We start from the raw sequence: 21099 nt of genomic DNA, 5'->3' as shown, positions 1-21099 counted from the left end.
ACTCGTGCGCCTGCTGTCTGAAAATAGTAAGGAGCCGTTAGGGAGGGAAGAATTAAATAAGGTACAGAGCTTAAAAAAAAAAAGTACAGGGGGGTATGATTAAAAAGGTACAAGGAGGGATGATTAAAGGTACAAGGGGGATGATTAAAAAGGTACAAAGAGGCATGATTACAGGTACACGGGGGTATGATTAAAGGTACAAGGGGGTATGATTTAAAAGGTACAAGTGGGATGATTAAAGGTACAAGAGGGATGATTAAAAAGGTACAAGGGGGGATGATTAAAGATACAAGGGGGTGATTAAAGGTACGGGGATGATTAAAAAAGGTACTGGGGAGGTACGTGGGGTATATGGGGCCTACCTGCCTGTCATTAGGCCTGCCTGCCTGTTACTGCCGCAATCGTTGCTGGGGGGAGGTGGATTCTGTAACGTGTTCTTTTTGACAGACACCGGTTACAGTTTCCAGCTTTTAGGCGAAAGAACCAGCTCTTGTGCTGGGCATTTGGGACTTAGGCTTTTTTTTGGTTGATTATATGTTGTTAGTGTAGACGTAGTGGTGGTCTGGACGTTTAAACAGCTGAACGTAGAGGCAGGCCATTATAAAAAAAAAAATCTTCTTTTGGACTTTTTTTTTGAGAATGGACATTTTCCCTGCTTCTACTTTCAGCGTTTAGGGCCTAGGCCAAAAGGGGACTTTGACTTTTTTTTTTATTATGTCCCTCCAAGCCTCTATTATCAATATGAAGCTAATTTAGCTGAAAGATCTGGGAATATGGCTTCCTTTGTAGAGGTGTGGGGCCTTTAGAGGGTTTTGTTAAGCAGAGTGTTTGTGTGTGTGATTGTATGACCTGTCAGACAAATGGGAAGGTGGGAGGGTGGGAGGTTTGGGTGAGGGCGGGAAGGGTAGATAAAAATATTGTTTGTGATTTTGCAAAGATCTTCTTAATGTACGTTTATATATGATACGATATATTTGTGAATTGCACTATTTGTAAGATGTTAAAAAATTAATACAGATTGAACAACAACAAAAAAAAGGCTGCAGAAGACATCAGTGGCAATCAGCAGACTTCAGAATATTCCCGTAATGGAAATAGAGTACAAATGAAGACTTAATAGCATTTAATAGCAGCCTTAGAGTTTTAATCAAGCCCACTAGTATGAAGTTTCTTAAAAGAACTTTTACAGAGAGAGACTGGTAGTCTGTGGCTGAGATAAAGTGATGCTATCAGCAGAAGGAGGACTAGGATGTTGGTTTGCAGAAATAGGGACTGAGCTATGCAGATACATAATGCCAGTACTCCATGGAAGAAAGTGCTGTGTCAGTCAGTTGACACACCAATTTAGAAAACTTGTTTGGTGAAAAGAAACTACACTTCTCCCTCGATATTTGCGGGGGATATGGGCAGAGCCGGACCGCGAATGGCGAAAAACCGCGATTATCCAGCTCTGACCCACCCCCCACCTCCCTGCCGCCTTCCCGGCCTTATCTGGTGGTCTAGAGGGCTTTCGGGGCAGGAGCGATCTTCCTACGCTTCTGCCCCCGTGCAGATCGCCATGAGGAAATGGCTGCTGTGAGTTCCTGTAGTCTCTCGAGACTACGACGGGAACTCCCTACAGCCATTTCCTCATGTCGATCTGCACGGGACAGGAGCATAGGAAGATCGCTCCTGCCCCGAAAGCCCGCTAGACCACCAGGTAAGGCCGGGAAGGCGGCAGGGAGGTAAAAACTATGGGTTTTTTTATTTCCCCCCTCCCCAGAAAAAAATCACGATTATGTGAAATCGCGAGTGCAGAAACCGCGAATGGGGAGGGGGAAGTGTAGTACAATCTAAAAAAATGTTGGTCATGTCTGTAAATCAAAAGACAGAAGGAAATATGTTAGAAAAGTGCTCATTGCCTGGGAATCATCAGGTTCTGCACCAGGTCTGTAAAAGGACATCTGTAAAACAGACTTTGGAAAAGCAAAACAAATGTAAAACTATCAAGCACTAGAAAACTATATGAGATTTTAGGGGCCCTTCTACTAAACTGTGGTCAAATTTGCAGTTACCATGGCATGGCAGTTGCAAATTTAATGTGGCACATAGTGGGGGTGGCCCTTCTGCTTTGTATTGCAGGTCATGCATTAACATTCAAATTAACATATGTTACATGGGTGCAGATAATGCAAAAGCATGCACCTCCCACTTCTATAAAGTCCTCTTAAAGTTAGGCATCTAATCGATGCACCTAGCTGATGTAGACACTTAACTTAAAAGACTAAATAGACACCGATGATTGGCAATTAACACCATAATTGGCATTAATTGCACTTAATTGAAATTTAGGAGCCTAACTTGGTAGACATCTAGTCTAAAGCATGTAGTTAAAAGTGGGTGTAGTTAGGGTTAAATCGTGGGTGTGTTTTTGAGTAAGGCGCCTGTTTTTGACTTAGTTGCTATTGTGCGTACAACCTAAGCACAGGCATTTAAACCAAGAAAACTCTGGCATAAATACAGTGCACTTAAAAGTTAGGACACCTAGTGATGCCTAAGGCCGCTTAGGTGGTGCTAAGTGCAATTCTACACAGTGCACCTAACTTTTATAGAATCATGTTTGGTGCTACGCTAGTTGGCACTGATTTTTTTAGGTGACATATGTAGAATCAGGGTCTTAATGCCTCCTATTCCTATTTAGGAGGTTGCAAAGTGGTCTTGCACTAATTCTGCATTAGGTAGGTATCGCGCGGTAAGTGCAGCATATTATCTGTCAAACTTGTTCCACATCCACTCTCTACCCGTGCCATATTTCCAACACACAAAAAAGCACTTAAACTCAGATTCTATAAATATGGTGCCCAAAGTTGCGTGCCCAACTTTGGGTATGCTTCCAAGATGAGCACACAGATTAGATAATGAGCTCTGAGCCATCAATAATTGGGTCATAAGAAGCAATTATTGATGTTAATTGGCACTCATTCATATTTGCATGTCACATGGATGTGCACTATTCTACAAGGCACAGCACCTTACTCCCATGGCGTATATCTCAAAAGGGGGTGTCGTAACGGGTATGTTGGGAACATTCTGAAAAGTTGTCATAGAATTACAGAATACTGCCTGACCACACCTAATTTGGGCACTAGCATTTATACCAGGGGTGTCCAACCTTATGGCTTCCCTGGGCCGCATTGGCCGAAAAAAATGTTTCTGGGGCTGCACAAACACGCAAATGCTGCAGCAAGACAGAGGAAGGAGCCGGCAAGACGGTAAACACCCGGAGGCAGCAGAGTAAAAAACTGCATCGCCCTCAACCGGGACTGCACAAAATACTTCACGGGGCCGCAGGTTGGACACCCCTGATTTATACCAAGTTTCAGCAGGTGTAAGTCTGGTACCCAAAAGTTAGGTGTGGGATCCACGCTAAACCCTATTCTATAGAAGGCAAACACCCTGTATAGAATAGCGCTTAGCGCTGAATTTTTTTTCAGTGCTTATGCTTTGGTGCGGTTTATTAAATTCCCTGCTGAATGCCCAGTTCACTGTGTGTTAACTGTGAAAATACTGGCAATTAATGCAGCTCTACACTAGCAGTTAATACGGTATAAATGGAATGTTAAGGGCCAGATTCTATATGATATATGGCACTGGAAAAATCAGCAGGGGAAAAAAGCATGGTTAGCACTATTCTATAAGCCAGGGGTGTCCAACCTGCGGCCCCATGAAGTATTTTGTGTGGCCCCAGTTGAGGGCGATGCATTGTTTTCCTCTGCTGCCTCTGGGTGTTTACCGTCTTGCCAGCTCCCTCCTCTGTCTTGCTGCAGTGTTTGCGCGTTTGTGCGGCCCCAGAAACACTTTTTTGGCCAATGCAGCCCAGGGAAGCCAAAAGATTGGACACCCCTGCTATAAGCCATTCCTAAAGTTGGGCGCAGTTCATAGAATATGTGTAGCAGCTGGCCCTGCTACTAAAATTTAGGGCTCCTTTTACTAAGGTGCACTAGTGTTTTTAGCGCATGCACAAGATTAGCGTGCACTAGCCTAAAAATTACCGCCTGCTTAAAAGGAGGCGGTAGCGGCTAGCGTGCGTGGCATTTTAGCGTGTACTAAGTGCGCGCTAAAACCGCTAGCGTACCTTTGTAAAAGGAGCCCTTAGGCATGACCAACTGAAACCTGGTGTAAATGCTCACTCCTAAATTCTGTGTGAATCGGGTGCATTCTGTAATAGTGCACATAATTTATTAGAATACCCATCTCCTTCCATGGCCACACTCCCTTTTCAGATCTACACATTAGAATATATGCACAGCACTTTATAGAATACACTAAGAAAGTTGTGCATGTAAATTCTAATTAATGGCAATTATTGCCACTAATTGGCTCATTAAACAATTAAGCTGCACATACAATTTGGCTGTGTGGCCAAATTTGCGCATATAACTTAGGGGTCCTTTTATCAAGCCGCGCTAGTGGGGTTAGCACGTCGGACATTTCATCACGCGCTATCATCCGCAGCCGGCTAAAAAACTAATGCCTGCTCAATGCAGGCATTAGCGGCTAGTGTGGCAGGCGGTTAACATGTGGTATTACGCGTGTTAAACCCCCTACTGCAGCTTGATAAAAGGATCCCTTAGTCACCATATATAGAAACTGGGGGTAACTGCTTTAAGGGGCCCCTTAGTTTGAAGAAAAAAAAAAAAGAGAAAATAATTTTTAAAGAGTACCTGAGAGATCCTGAAAGGAGAAAAGGTTTCAGTATAATATATTTTCTGGCACAGAGCAGCCAACAGGAGGTCTGGGAGGAATAAAACATCAGACCAAAAGCTGTTCAAAAGTACTACGTGAAGCATTCTCCAATAGAGCAGAATACCGTGTGCAGTTTGTGAGAAAATAAATTCTTAGCATGTGATGTCATAGAAACAAAATAAAACAATACAAAAAAAAAAGGAAAATAAAATGATACCTTTCTTTATTGGACTAATTTTGATACCTTTTTGACTAGTTTTTGAAGGCCACAACATTCTTCCTCAGAACAATATGAGAACAATATGAAAATATCAGAAGGCAGACGTGAAACAAAAAAAGTATTCCCAAGATAAAAATGGGGTGGGGGATGACGGGAAGTGAGAAACAGGTAGGCCAATGCTCAAAACCAAATGCGTGCGATAGATGCAATTAAGGTTGGACTAGTGCCCATGTTAAGTGAGCGCAGAGGGCTCTAATGTGGGAGGCAGCATGCACAGCAAAGATTAGTGCAAATATTAAACAAATGTAGTCAAATTGATGTTAATAAGTCAATTTCCTAATGCTCAGAGACCAGAGCGCAAAGAAGAGATGGCTCAAAGAAAAGATGAATGGGTGATCAGAAGGTGACAAAGCAGTAAAAAAAGAAACCTAGATGTTTGTTAAATTCTGTCTTGTTGGTGTCAAACTATTTTATCATCTTAACTTCAAAAGTCTTATGTTCCTGGATTGTTTTAACATTTCCTCATAGTAATCTGACCACATGGTCATTGTTGCAGTGCTGTGGTCCCAAAAGATGCTCACCCACTAGATTGTTATAGGTATCTGTGTGAGTTAATGCATGTCTTTATCATCTAGCCCCTCTTCCCAATATAGCTCTCTTCACATTTTCTGTACTAAATAATATATACTACATTTAAGGAGCAGCATAGTAACATAGTCGATGACGGCAGACCTGTATAGTCCATGCAGTCTGCCCAACAAGATAAACTCAGCATAAGGCAGTGGTTTTCAAAATGTGACCCTGGCAGTCTTCCCTTGTGGCCCTTAAACAACTGGGGTTTGGGGTTTTCCACGTAGATAACAACAATATTTGCACAGGGATGTGTGCAACTCTCTCTTTTTTCGCTTCTGTTGGTCTTTTACTATTCACTAATTTTTGCTTCAGATTTGGTGGTTGTCGGAAGGTCAGCACTGGTTCAGCATAAGAACATAAGAATTGCCAATGCTGGGTCAAACCAGTGATCCATCGTGCCCAGCAGTCCACTCACGTGGTGGCCCTTTGGTCAAAGACCAGTGCTCTAAATGAGTCCAGCCTCACCTGCTTACGTTCTGGTTTAGCAGGAACTTGTCCAACTTTGTCTTGAATCGGGTGTTTTCCCCTATAACTCTGGAAGAGCATTCCAGTTTTCTCTGGGTGAAGAAGAACTTCCTATTTCTTTTCTTTTTCATTCTTTATGATATTCACAACTTTCATCTAAAGCAAAGAACTTGTACATCAAAGCTTAGAACTCAAATAGAAAAAAACTATTAATTTACTGTAAACAGATAAAGAAAATAAGGTAATATTCACAATATTTGAGGATTTCAAAAATAGAAATCAAGGAGGGCTAAAGGAAAAAGTTAAGGCAAAACAGTCTAACAAATAAGAACATGGAGCATATTTATTTTAGTGATTTATCCTCATGAAGCAATAGTCGCAGGTCTTTTATGATTTTTCTTGTTTGTCCAGCTCTGGTTTGTATTTCACTACAAGGGGGCACTGTTTATGCTTTTCTTTTCTTTGTAGGTTTCCCCAGAGAGTTTAAGTGAAAAGGTAGTTGTGGTTATGGCCTTTCTATTTGAAGGATTCAGTCATGACTTTGATGTTTTTATCTTAGTCTTTTGGGTCAGAGTACATAATATTTTTATTTATTTATTTGATGGTATTGTGTGACTTGGTTTTGTATAAAATACTTTTATATATATCTGAAGACTGGAATCTAGAATAGTGGAGATAGCTACTTCTGTCAGTTTATTTCCTGTATGTAGATGTTGGTGTATAGCCACCGATGATAGAAACTGTGGTATCAAGAAAGTAAACATTTTCGATAAGAGTAGTCAATTTTGAATGTGATTGATGGATGGTATGCTTTGAAGGAACTGCCACCAACAAGACAAGATTTAAAGACATGGGTTTCCTATCACATTATAAACCATGTAATGTTCTGATCACCCATCCATCTCCCCACCCTTACCTTTCCCTTGAGATTTTCAGTAGAATGCTTTTATGTATCACTTATATTATATTTTCATTTCATCATCTTTTGCTCGTATTGTATGGACCTAAGGTAAAAGATTATTGCCTTTGAAAGCTAGTCAAAATATTTTATTGCTAGTTCAATAAAATATATCTTATTTTCCTTTTTAATATATATATATATTTTTTAATACAATAGCTTCAGCAACTGAGCATTTGGAATAAAGGATCCTGGAGCAACCAGATTTGCATAAATGAGTACAAGTGCTGTGTAAATAAACATTGTGCATATAAAGTTATGGGGAAGTGTTATATACAGTTGCTTGAGACAGTGTTTCAGTAGAACCTGCTGCAGTAGGGAAGCACAAGAAATTCTTATTGCGTTATTTGAAAGATACTCAGTCCCACTTAGGGTGGCATCGAGTGTCTTTCTATGTTAAAAAGCAAAACAAAAGACATACATCAGACTGTGGAAGATTAACTGGTGAAAGGGACATGGTTTTTCTTTTTAAGTTTTTTTTAAAGTATTTGGAGTACAGAAATGACTCTCTAAAGCACGGGAGGGGCTACTTCATCATGAAGGACTGAGAAAGCCAGTACGATGTGCATTAAGAGCCGGATTCTGTAAACAGCGCCAACATTGGCAGATGCCTATAAAAAAGGCGCCAGCCGTCTGTCAATTACGCTTAGGCACCGTTTAAAGAATCACAGCTAAGGGAGCCCATCACAAAACTTAGGCACTGATAATGTAGGTCAGGGTTTTATTGGCCCACATTGCAGATGTCTAAGTTATTTTGAGAATTGCATCCAACGGTGCCTATGGTTATCGCCACCCCTAACCATGCCTACGTTGACCTTAGGGGCTATTAGGTGCCTTGCTGTAGATGCAATTATGACACCTACATTTTTTAACAAGTTTTTAATTGGTTTTAATGGTGCAATTATTGTGCCGACAAAAGCCAATTAAAACAATTAAGTTAGACAACAGTAGGACACTTACCACCGCCTAACTTATGGTGCTGTTTACAGAATCATGCCCTAACAGGGAAATTCTATAACCAGTGCCTAAACTTAGTTTATAACTATAGTTTATAGCTTAGTTTAGTTCTATTACCAGTGCCCTGCCGATGCCTAAGTTAATTGAAAAACACCCTCAGAAACGTCAAAAACGGTATTGTTGAAGCGTCTACCGATGCCTAAATAAAAGGCAGCTGGCATCGCAGCTAGGTAGCTGCTTTAGGTCGTGGAATGCCAAAGTAGGCATGGCCAATGCCAGAAGTGGCATTAGGTGGGCTATAGCATCTACCTAGCTGCGATTCAAGGCTAGATATGTGGCTGAAATGAAGGCCTGGAAAACCCTATTTATGCCGCCACAACATCCATAAGTTGATCGTGGCAAGGGAAGTTATCCCCGATCAACTGAGCAAGCAGTGCTTCCTGAAGCCGCAACTTCAGGGAGCCTGTTGACTCAACTGATTGGGGGAAAATACCCCTACTGTGATCAGCTGAGCGGCTGCGGCAGAGGACCCCCGACATTGGCAGGAGAGATGCACACTTGCTCCTGCCAGAACCCGTGAAGCACCCCCCACAATAGGCAGGAGCAATGCCCACTCCCTCTTGCTGGAACCCCCGAAGCAACCCCCAACCGCAATAGGCAGGAAGGATGCCCACTCTCTCTTGTTGGAACCCCTGAAGCCCTCCCCATTCCCTCCTGCCTGCAGGCCCCCCGAACCCATGACCCATCCTAACCACTGAAACCCCCGAACCCCTACCCCGATACTCCCCCCAATTCCAACCCCCAATGAACCCATGACCCCAACCAACAATACTCCCAACCACCCCAACACCCCCTCCCCCCAAGTCCAAACCACCCTATCCCCCCAACCTTGCACCTTTTGTAGTAAGGCCTGCCATAGGGATTTCTACACCCTCCGGCTGGCAGGCCCGCTCTTCACAATGGCACACCTTCCCCTTCCCACTGAATCCTGGGATGCATCGTTGGGGGGGGGGGCTAAAGCTCTGACTGGTCCAGGCACCTAAGGCCTCTCCCCTGGGATACACTAAAAAGGACCAAGAGCTCCGATTGGCCCATCCCAGTGTATCCCAGGATGCACTGGGAAGGGTGTCTAAGGCCTGTTTGTGTTTTGCAAAGAATTTGTTCTCTTCTGTTTTTGTGTGCCCTATTGATAGGATAGGGTCAGCATGGGTTCTTGCCTTACCAATTTGTTTGTCTTCTTTGAAAGTGTGAATAAATATGTAAATAAAGGCGAGATGGTTGATGTAGTGTATTTAGATTTTTAGAAAATGTTTGACAAAGTTCCTCATGAGAAGTTCCTGAGCATATTAAAGAGTCATGGGATTGGAGGAGATGTTTAGTTGTGGATTAAGAATTGGTTATCGGACAGAAAACAGAGGGTAGGATTAAATGGATATTTTTCTCAGTGGAGGAGAATAAATAGTAGAGTGCCACATGGATCTGTACTGGGATCAGTACTATTTAACAAATTTATAAATGATCAGGAAACTGGAATGACGAGTTAGGAGATTACATTTGCAGATGACAATAAATTGTTCAAATCTGTTACTGTGAAAAATTGCAGGCAGATCTTAGGAAATTGGAAGACTAGGCATCCAAATGGCAGATGAAATTTAAAGTGGACAAATGCAAAGTGATGCACATTGGGAAGAATAATCCAAATCATAGTTACCAGATGCTAGGGTCTGCCTTGGAGGTCAGTGCCCAAGAAAAAAATGTGGGTGTCATTGTTGACAATATGCTGAAATCTTCCATCCAATATGTGGCAGTGCCAAAAAAAAGCAAACCAGATGCTAGGAATTATTAGAAAAGGGATGATATATAGGACTAAGAATGTTATAATGCCTCTGTATTGCTTCATGGTGCAACCTCACCTTGAGTATTGCATTCAATACTGGTCACCATATCTCAAAAAAGATATAGCAGAATTAGAAAAAGTTCAAAGAAGAGTGACCAAGATGATAAAGGGGATAGAACTCCTTTCATATGAGGAAAGGTTAAAGAGGTTAGGGCTCTTCAACTTAGAAAAGAGATGGCTGAAGGGAGATATGATTGAAGTCTACAAAATCTTGAGTGGTGTAGAATGGATACAAGTGGATGAATTTTTTACTCCATCAAAAATTACAAAGACTAGGGGGACACTCAATGAAATTACGGGAAGTAATTTTAAACCAATAAGAGGAAATATGTTTTTCACTCAGAAACTAGTTAAGCTCTGGAACACATTGCCAGAGTATGTGGTAAGAGTGGTTAATATAGCTGGTTTAAAAAAAGGCTTGGACAAGTTCTTGGAGGAAAAGTCCACAGTCCGCTATTGAGACAAACATGGTGGAAGCCACTGCTTGCCCTGGGATCAGTAGCATGGACTGTTACTACAATTTGGGTTTTTACCAGGTACTTGTGACCTGGATTGTCCACTGCGGAAATAGAATACTGGACTACATTGCCCACAGGTCTGACTCAGTATGGCTATTTTAATGTTCTTATGTTCCCACATGCATCACTTTGCATTTGCTCACATTAAACTCATCTGCCATTTTGATGCCCAGACTCTCAACGTCCTCATGCAATTTCTCACAATTCTCTTATGATTTAACAACTTTATGTCATCAGTAAATTTAATTATCTCACTAGTTATTCCCATCCCTAGATCATTGATAAATATGTTAAAAAGCAGTGATCCCAGCATATATCTCTGAGGACCCCCCAGTTTTGATATGTTTTTATGTAAATTTTATATTGTACACCGCTTAGAAACCTGATTAAGCGGTTTAAAAAAATCTTGAAACTTCTCCATTGAGAATATTTACCATTTAAGCCTACTCTCTGTTTTCTATCCTTCAACCAGCTCTTAATCCATAATAGGACATTACCTCATATCCCATGACATTCTAATTTCAGAATGTCTTTTATGAGGTACTTTGTCACAAGTCTTTTATGAGGTACTTTGTCACATGTCTTTTGAAAATCCAAATATACAATATCAACTGGCTCACCTTTATCTACATGTTTATTCACTCATTCGAAGAAATATAATAGATTGGTAAGGCAAGATTTCCCTTGATTAAATCCATATTGGCTTTGTCTCATTAATCCATGCTTATGTATAAGCACTGTAATTTTGTTCTTTATAATAGTCTACTATTTTGCCTGGCACTAATGTCAGACTCACTAGTCTATAATTTCCCGGATCTTTGGAACCTTTTTAAAAAATTTGCATTAACTTGGCCACCCTCCATTCTTCCAGTACCATGCTGGATTTTAAAGATAAAGTACAAATTACTAACAATAGCTCTCTAAGTTCATTTTTCAATTCTATCAGTACTCTGAGATGTATACCTTCCAGTCCAGGCAATTTGCTACTCTTCAGTTTGTCAAATTGTCCCATCACATCTTCTAGTGATACAGTGATTTGATTCAGTTTCTTTTGACTCATCAGCATTGAACACCATTTCTGGCACTGCTGAACTGATTATGTGAATATCATCAAAATCCAGATAAGTGGACTTATTTCTCATTCAGTAGTCGTAAGGGAAGTAACAAGATTTTATGGGAACAATGTGATGCTGTAATCGTTCCCTAAACTGATGGTCTCAAGTATTGTGACCTCACAGTTGGAGAACTGAGCACACGATTCACATAATATTAGTATTACTTTTATATATTCATTAAGTACCGATACTGAACATTGGGGTATTAGAAAATTATTTCTCCCATTATTTTTTGTTTTTGGCAAACATAGTTGGGCATCGGTGTTTCCTTCTGGGACTCCTTAACCTAGAGTTACCAGACGTCTGGATTTAGCCAGACATGTCCTCTTTTTAGAAGACTGTCTGGGCATCCAGACAGCTTTTCAAATCCTGCCACAGATGCACTCTAGACTAGAGGTCTGCATGGGAACGGGGATCGCGGGAATCCCGCGGGTCCCACGGGGGTCCCACGGGAATCCCCCCATAACCCATGGGACTCCCATGGGGACCCCCCTCTAGCCAACGGGACTCCCACGGGGATGGAAGGCTTTGGAAGAAGGGTTCATCCATATAATATAATGGACACATCAGCCTTAGTAAAAGAGGGGGGTTTATAAGTTAATTACCTGAACAGAAAACAAAAAAAAGGTTCCACCAAAGAGATTCCACAAGGAAAACAGCAATACAAACAAAAAAGAAACTTTGGAATTGATGATCCTGTCAGAAGTAATTGCTGCTTTTTAAGGGGACGGGCGGGGATGGAGGTAATTCCTTGCGGGGATGGGTGGGGATGAAGAGGATCCTGGCGGGGACAGGTGGGGATGGGTGGGATTTCTGTCCCCGCGCAACTCTCTACTCTAGACTCAGCCTGATGAGACGAAGTTTGCGTGGAGCTGGGGTTAGGGGTGGAATGGGGCAGGCCCGGGGGAGGAACAGGGCGAGGCCATGCATCCTCTTTTTCCAGATGCAAAATCTGGTAACCCTAACTTAACCTAGCTGTGCTCCTAGCTTTTCTACTTCCTAGTTCCTGCTCTTCTGGCTCCACCTTTCCAATGTCATTTCCCCCTTGAGTGGGATTATGGATTTTAAGGTGGTTCTGACACTGTGAGGGAGTATTCTTACGGGAAAGTGGCCATGTCTAATAGACTCCCTCACACCTACATTAAAGTGCTTAATGTGCTTTAGTAAAATGACCCCAGACTCTCGCCTCAGAATTGATTTGTAGGAGATAAGGAGACCACTAACTCAGGGTCTTAACAAAGTAATTGCAGAACTATATTGGTTTCAATTACAAGGTTCCAGTTCATTTTGGGGAACATATTGGCCCATGCGTGCTTTGATTGGGGGGAGGGGCAGGAGTGCCAGTTGACATATGCAATAAAAGGACTACGTAATTACATTCTGAGAGAATAGGAAAACATCATAGCAAATGTAAAAAAAATTTCTGATTGGCTTGTGATACGATATGAATCTTTAGAAATACAGTGAGCTACCGTAGACTTAAAAAAGAGTATAAAGAAAACAGAGTGAACTTTAAGTGTGAAGAAAGAGTGAATAAACTGAATCTGTTCAAATAGAAAAGAAAGGAATAAAGAGTCCAATAGTCAAAGGATTTATAATTCTACCTTTTGAGAATTATGCACATAAATTGACCTTTCTAAAAATTTACTGTGGCCAAGTTCCTAAATTTATACTAAAAATTTCACTAAAACTCTTAAATTTAGGAGCATAAAATATGGATGGTAAGGGGGTAGATTAGCGGAGAAAAGAAGACTCATACACCAAGGCAAATAAATGGAAGGACTGCATTTATGAACAAAACTTTTAAGTGCCAAAATTAAGATAAAATTTCAGCTGAAAGCATATGCTTCCAAGTTTGGCAGAAAATAGGCCACAAATTTATGAGCTTACACTTAGGACCTGAGCCTTTTCTAAAAATATCTTTCCCAAATTGTTTATACATGTTTTTATAGTTATATTGAATTACGGTATGTCCTAACTCTGTGTTTCTCAACTCAGTCCTGGAGTACCCCCTTGCCAGTCAGGTTTTCAGGATATCCACAATGAATATGCATGAAAGAAATTTGCATATAATGGAGGCAGTGCATGCAAATGAAGTTAATGCATATTCATTGTAGATATCCTGAAAACCTGACTGGCAAGGGGGTACTCCAGGACTGAGTTGAGAAACACTGTCCTAACTTACCTATTTGTTATGTTAATCAGGTTTTCTATTCTGCCTTTACCTATTCAGTTCAAGAGGTTACAAGAGGTTGAGTCAGTTACCCAGGAAGATACAATGGACAATTTGGCACGAACATTCAGTAAAGTTGCTTGTACAGGTAGATCAGTAGTTATTAATACAGTTAGATCATAGTTACAATACATAGTTACAAGTTTAAGGGCTCCTTTTATAAAGGTACGCTAGCGGTTTTAACGTGCACTAAAATGCCCCGCGTGCTAGCCGCTACTGCCTCCTTTTAAGCAGGTGGTAGTTTTTCAGCTAGTGCGCGCTAATCTTGTGCGTGCGCTAAAAATGCTAGCGCACCTTCGTAAAAGGAGCCCTACGTAGGTTATCTTTGGCTCATCATTATGTCCCAGGAGTTGCATTGGACAGTTTAAAAACAGGCTTTACAGTTACCATTTCAGTTACTTCCAGGTTGGCTCCCAGTCTTGATATAGAAATGCTTTTATAAGTTTCCTGAATTTGAGATAGTGGTCACAAGATCGCAGTATATGTGGCAGTTGGTTCCAGCATTTTGCTAAGTGAGATTGAATTGAAAGGGTAATTTGCCTGGTAGACTATGGGCTCCTTTTATCAAGCTGCGGTAGGCGGTTAACGCGTGGAATATCGCGTGTTCATCTGCCTGTCGCACTAGTTGCTAACGCTTCCATTGACGAGGTGTTAGTTTTTTGGTGTGTCTAAACTAAACTAAACTAAACCTTAAGTTTATATACCGCGTCATCTCCACAGAAGTGGAGCTCGACACGGTTTACAGGAATTAAAAACAAAGAAAGGAATTCCAATGGAAGGAAGGAGGGCTTGGTAAATAGGAAGGAGAGGGGGGGAGGGAGGGGGAAGTTACATTTTGGCGAAAAGCCAGGTTTTTAGATGTTTTCTGAAGTGTTGGAGGGAGGTCGAACTCCGGAGATGGGTAGTAAAGCTGTTCCACAGCTCGGTGATCCTGAAGAGGAGGGATGTTCCAAGCTTTCCTGTATGGGAGATGCCATTTAGAGAAGGGAAGGATAGTTTGAATTTCTGAGTGGATCTGGTGGAATGAGTACTCGAGAGCCAAGATAAAGGAAAGAGGGGAGGAAGGATGCCGTGAAGAGATTTGAAGGTAAGACAGGCACATTTGTAACGAACCCTGAGGAAGACTGGGAGCCAGTGAAGCTTAGACAGAAGCGGGGAGACATGGTCGAATTTGCCTTTTGTGAAGATTAGTTTAGCTGCGGTGTTCTGAATCCGTTGGAGTCTGATAAGATTTTTCTTTGTTAGGCTTAGGTAGATGGAATTGCAGTAGTCAAGTCTGGAGAGAATGATGGATTGGACAAGGACAGCGAAATGTTGCTGGTGGAAGCAGGATCTGACTTTCCTTAGCATATGAAGATTGAAAAAGCATTTTTTTACTAGGGAGTTAATGTGGTCGTTAAAGGACAATGTAGAGTCAATGATGATTCCCAGAACTTTGCTAGAGTGCTCAAGCTGTAGATTGGAGCCAGAGGAAAGAGGGATGAGGGAGGGTAGATGATCCAATTTCGAGCCAAGCCAAAGAAGTTTTGTTTTGGTCTCATTTAGTTTCATCTGAACGGAGAGAGCCCAGGATTGGAGATTAGTTATGCAAGTTGAGATGTTATCAGAGAGGTTGGTGAGGTTCGAATCAGTTTCGAGAAGGACAAGGATGTCGTCGGCGTAGGTGTAGAGTGTCGCAGTGGTAGATAGTTGGAGGAGTTTCAGGGAGGACATATAGACATTGAAAAGAATCGGGGATAGAGGTGAACCCTGGGGGACTCCGCAGAGCGGTTTCCAAGGGGAGGATGAGGTGCCATTCATGTTGACGAAGTAGGAGCGGGAGCGTAAGAATTTTGAGAACCAATCTAGTGTCGCGGGGGTTAGCGCGTGATGAAATGTCTGATGCGCTAACCCCCGTAGCGCACCTTGATAAAAGGAGCCCTATATTGTTGCATGTTGGGAATTTTAAGTGGAATATCTGTTGGAGGCGCCCTGGAGTAGGATGGCTACCTCCATTAGGTAGTTGAAGGCATTGCCTGTCAGGAACTTAAAGGCAGTGATGCCTAATTTAAACTTGATCCTTGCAGATATGGGCAGCCAATGTAGTTTAATATAATAGGGCTGTAGGTGCTCTGATTTCCATAGGCCGTATATGAGTCTTACTGCTCCACTTTGAACTAGTAACATTTTAGACAGCGACAGCACACAAAAACCTGCCTCAGAACTGGTATCAATCTGTGCACCCATTTTTTCTGGGATTATTTTATAAAATACATAGGAATACACATTCCTGTTATAAATAGAAACAACCTAGCTTATTCTTGCCTTGTTAGTCTTTGTACCCTGTTATAAAATTACCCTAATTTTGCATATCGATATATAATAGGCCAAGTATGGTATAAGTTCATCCTCAATACTTTATCTAAAATAAAACATAAGATTAAAAGAGTAGGTAGCACATGCTTTTCCTGACAGAAAAACTAGCCTCCACATTAATTCATTTCTTTTCAATATTTAATCCATCCTATAAAAAAAAAAAAAAAGCTCAGGGTAGGTTACATAAAAACATACTTTTCTCTCTCTTGGAAACCTTCTCTGATCTAATGTTGTAACCCTTCTTCCATAACTCTTTTTGTAATCCGCTTTGAACCGAAAGGTAATGGCGGAATAGAAATCTGTAATGTAATGTAATGTAATTACTCTAACCCAACATTATAAACTATATTACAAGACAGAAAAGTAAATCAGCAGCACAGAATTAAAATGGGACAACAAAGATCTGACCAATTGAATTACATAGTCTTCATCTCCCTTCCTCTGCCTTTGACCTAGTAGACTGTAACCTTCTCCTTCTTTGTCTCCAAGATCTTAGCATCATCCTTAACTGGTTGATCTCCTATCATATCAAATCAAGAGTGATACTTCCATTTCTTCTTCCTTCCATATAGACTGCAGTATTCCTTAGGTTCCATTTTGGTCTCTACACTTTTTAATCTTCCTAATTCCCTGTCCATTCCTAATCCAATTTCTAGGTTGTGTTCTCTATTGTTTATGCAGATGTTAAAATTTTATTTACCATATCCACTTCCTCTTCAGATCCTTTCCCTATTAACACTTGTGCAGAGGCAGCTGCACTCTGGTTTATACTACTTTTGTGGCCCTTGATTTATTATAGCCATCTCCATAGTTTTTTCAAACCTCTGTATAAGTCAAAATTGATGCTATCATCCAGTCATTCTCCTCTAACCTTTGTCAAGTCTATCATCCTCTTTGATTTAATATGGGTTCTCTTTTTCTTATTGGTCATCTCCCATCTGGACTATTGTAATTTTTTGTATAATGATCTTCCTATCAAGCATTTGTAACTGGATCAGTCTATAGTACTTAAGTTACTTTGATTACATAGCCCCCTCTTAATGACAGAATACTGGCTTCCTGCTTCCTGCTTCCTGCTTTGGTGTGCCCATATCCTGGTTCACAAGGATCTCCATAATCCTTTTTTGGTTTATCTTGCAAGTAATCTAATCCCTCACATGCTTAGTCCTTGTTTTGGACATCTCAGAACAACCTCCTCGTCCCCCTCCCCCATCTAATCTCCATTTTGATATCTCTAGGGATACAAATTTCTGCAATCTGAGATCCCTTCTGTGGAACTGTCTTCCCTTTCCTTATGATCTGAACCCTAGTTTCCCAAATTCAAGAGAACAGTGAAACCCTGGTTATTCCAGATGGCAATATTAACATGTTCCCCTTTCCTTCCCCTTGCTGTTACCCATCTTTCCTCCATTCCCCTTTTGATCTTCATCCTTGTTTTCTTTATTTCTGTTATACTGTGCTTAGTGCAAATGCCAATGGCAGTATGTCAAGTTCAGTCAATCAATAAATGCCCAGAAAGCCATCATTTCATCCAATCTAATCTATTATCAGTAAAAACAAACTTGAAATAGTACAGGCCATCACAAAGCCATATTGAAGTTAGTAACTTATGCCACAGTGCAGGGACTACACAACCCTCACCCTAAGTAACCAGCTACCCTTCAAAACTCAACTATCACCCCAGCTAATATTAATTTTACTTACAATCATCCTTCCCTTTCAACCATATTGGTTATTACACTACAATTCATATATTCATTTCCACACAAACACGTCATTTTATATGCTAGAGAAAGAAACAGAATACTAATAGGTATACTGTATATAAGAATGCTTTATTATTCCAATGACTCTGTAGGACAGTGTAAGGCATACCAGTGTGCCTCCTGTGATTTCAGGTGTGCCGCGACACACTGGCAAGGAGGAGAGTTATTCATGCCGGCTGACTACCTACAGGATGTGCCACTCGCAGTGAGAGGCACATCCTGAAGGAAGTCAGCCGGCACATATGACTCTCCTCCTCTACTCGCACATCCCGGATCCCTCCACCCAAGCGGTTCGTGGTCAGATGGACCTCCGTGCATGAGTGTACGGTGACCCAAGTCCGCACACTTCCATTTGCCAGCTGGGGCACTGGAAAGTTTGCGAGACACTGCTGTAGGAGAAGAAGAGCAGAGCTTCCAGGCTGCCCAGTTCTAGGAGGGAGCTTTCTAACCAGTCCTGGATTTTGGACAATTCTATTTTGAGGCATTCTGGGACAACAGTACTTATTTAAATGCACTGAATTAGGGACTACAAATATCACAGTGCTTTGGGGCATAAGTTTAAGACCAGGACAAGCCAAAAAGTCTCCCTTCAGGAACTGAGTATCTTGGTACCTCTAGAGCAGAGTGCTCCAGCACATTATTTGTCCACAGTGGTTATCTTGTTCTTGTTTCTTCTCTCTTGCCAATGAACAGCAATGGCATACCAAGCAGGGGGTAGGAGGAGGAGCGGTCCGCCCCAGGTGCACATTCTAAGGGGGTACATAGCTGGCACATCGGATCCGGAATCTCCTGTCCTACTCAGCCGCTGCTGCTGTACTGAATCATCAGCATCGTGGGACCTTCTTCCACCTCTCCGTGGAATCCGGTCCACCTCCTCTGACGTCACTTCCTTGTTCCAGAGCAGAGCCGACAGCCATGGGAAAGTGCAGGAAGGTCCTGCGATGACTGAATTTAAGTTTACAGCCACTGCTGCTGGGGTGCACAGCCGGCACACCAGATTCGTAATCTCCTGCCCTACTCTGCCACTGCTGCTTTCCTGAACCAGCAGCAGCGGCAGTAAATTTTAAATTCAGTCATCGCAGGACTTTCCTGCACCTCCCCATAGCTGCCGGTCTACCCCCCTCTGATGTCACTTCCTTGTTCCAGAGCAGCCGCAGGAAGGTCCCACAATGACTGAATTTATGTTTGCAGCCACTGCTGCTGATTTGAGAAGCATACAACAGCGGTGGGGAGGTGAGGGGGCAAGATACTAGATGGCATTGGCATGGAGGGAAATTGAGGACTGGATAGTAAGAATTTAATCTAGACAGATGCAGAAAATAAACTGAGGACAGTGGCGTACCTATTATATGTGACACCTGGGGCCCATCATTTTTTGACACACCCCCATCTGTATGAAAAACATGATTTTTAGTAACAATCCACACGTCACACATGAATATCTAGGAAAAGGCAGCATCTTACATACTGCAGTGAGCAGTACATCAATAAACCTATTGTAAAACTAAACAAGCCAGACTAGTACAGATCAATCCTACACAGTCAATCCTAACAGAAAACCATGTCTTTTCGAACACACAGAACACAGAAAACACCTTCGCCTAATATGTAATCACAAACTAACTCCTCCCCCTTTCACAAAACTGTAGTGTGGTTTTTAGCCACGGTGGTAACAGCTCAGATGCCAATGCTAAAAAACGCTGTACAGTTTTGTAAATGGGAGATAGAATAAAAATACGTAGAAAAAGGTTAAAATGAAGCACCAAGAAGCTGGCCTCTGCATACAATGCAACATCACAGAAACAGCGATGCATCTCACCTAAAGCAATAAATAGAATTTTTTTTCTACCTTGTCTTCTCTGGTTTCTGCTTTCCTCATCTTTTTCTCACTCTCTTCCTTTCATCCACTGTCTACCCTCTCTCTTCCCCTTCTATATGGCATCTTCTCTCTTTCTATTCCCGTTCTAGAAACTTTATGCATCCCCCTTCCATTTCTCCCTTCACCCCCATTAGTCTGGCATCCATCTTCCTCCCTTCCCTTCTCCAATGGTCTGGCATCTCTCCTCTCTTCTTCTTCCCTTCCCTCTCCCACACCCACATGGTCTAGCATTTCACTCTCTCCTCTCCCTTCCCCCCACTTCCATCAGCATCTGCCCCCTTTCTCTCCCTCCACCACACTTCCATACCACCCTGACCCCCTTTCTCACCCTTCACCATGATTCCATACCACCCTGACCCCCCTTTGTCACCCTCCACACCCTTCCATGCCACTCTGACCTCCTTTCACCACCTTACTATGCTCCTTTCTTTCTCCATCCCAAAGGTCTCGCGATGACTGCTTCTGCTTCGGATGGAAATGGTAAGTGATGTCAGAGGTGGCTGGGCCAGCAGACGCAGTTAGTTGCGTCAAGATCCCGCGATGACTGCGGCTGCTGGTCCCTCCCTTCCCCCCCCCCCCCGACGTCACGTGCCTCTTTCGGAACAGAGGCGGTAGACGGCGCAATCATCATGGGACCTTTGTTCACTTTAGCGCAGCTGCCGACTCTGCTCTAAGTATGGCAGCTGCGCTGAGGTGCCGTTTGGAGCAGTGTGAGAGGTTCCGGATCCGACCGGCTGTGCATCCCCTTGGAGCGTGCACCCGGGGCGGACTGACCCCACTTGGTACGCCACTGGAGAAGGAAGATGAGGGAAGAAAAAGGAAGGGATAGGAGAGAGTGACATGCCAGACCATGGGGTGTGGGAGAGGGAAGGGAAGGAGAGGAGAGAGATGCCAGAACATTGGGGGTGGGGAGAGAAGGAAAGAGAGATGCCAGACCAATGGAGGCGGAGGGAGAGATGGAAGGGGGAGGCAGACAGTTTCTGGAAGGGGCATAGGAGAGAAGATGCCATATAAAAGGGGCAGAGAGAGGGCAGACAGTGGATGGAAGGAAGAGAGTAATGAGAAGATATGGAAAGCAGACACTAGAGAAGATAAAGGTAGAAAAAAAAATCTTCTATTTATGTATTTTGCTTTAAAATAAAATAGAATTGTAGCTGTGTTGATAAATATTTATAAATAGAAAATATAAATAAGGTGATTCTTTTATTAGACTAATTGTAATACATTTTTTACTAATTCAGAGACCAAAATCCCCTTTCTCAGGTCAGGGCAAGATACCGTAACAGCAGTATACTTTTCTGACCTGCGAAAAGAGGTTTTGGCCTCTGAAAGCTAATTGAAAAATGCATTAGTCCAATAAAATGGTATTATCTTATTT

General features: G+C 42.2%; 1 protein-coding gene and 1 long non-coding RNA gene across 13 annotated transcripts in view; one reads left to right on the top strand and one right to left on the bottom strand.

The window, feature by feature from the left end:
- Positions 1–21099, bottom strand: part of NRCAM (neuronal cell adhesion molecule) — a 391220-nt gene that overhangs the window by 12698 nt on the left and 357423 nt on the right. Inside the window, exon 32 of one of the 12 annotated variants that reach the window (XM_033958222.1) lies at positions 4704–4774. The exons of the other annotated variants lie outside the window; for them this stretch is intronic. Within the exon in view, the coding sequence (XP_033814113.1) occupies positions 4732–4774 (43 nt within the window). The 3' untranslated portion in view covers positions 4704–4731. The remainder of the gene's footprint in view (positions 1–4703; positions 4775–21099) is intronic. 12 annotated transcript variants of the gene reach the window in all.
- Positions 1–21099, top strand: part of LOC117366624 — a 90244-nt gene that overhangs the window by 60983 nt on the left and 8162 nt on the right. The window lies entirely within an intron of this gene.

The sequence above is a fragment of the Geotrypetes seraphini genome, chromosome 9 (genome assembly GCF_902459505.1).
Source record: "Geotrypetes seraphini chromosome 9, aGeoSer1.1, whole genome shotgun sequence".
Taxonomy (NCBI): Eukaryota; Metazoa; Chordata; class Amphibia; order Gymnophiona; family Dermophiidae; genus Geotrypetes; species Geotrypetes seraphini.
The sequence above is the reverse complement of the archived record's forward strand: the minus strand, read 5'-3'. Positions and strand labels throughout refer to the sequence as shown.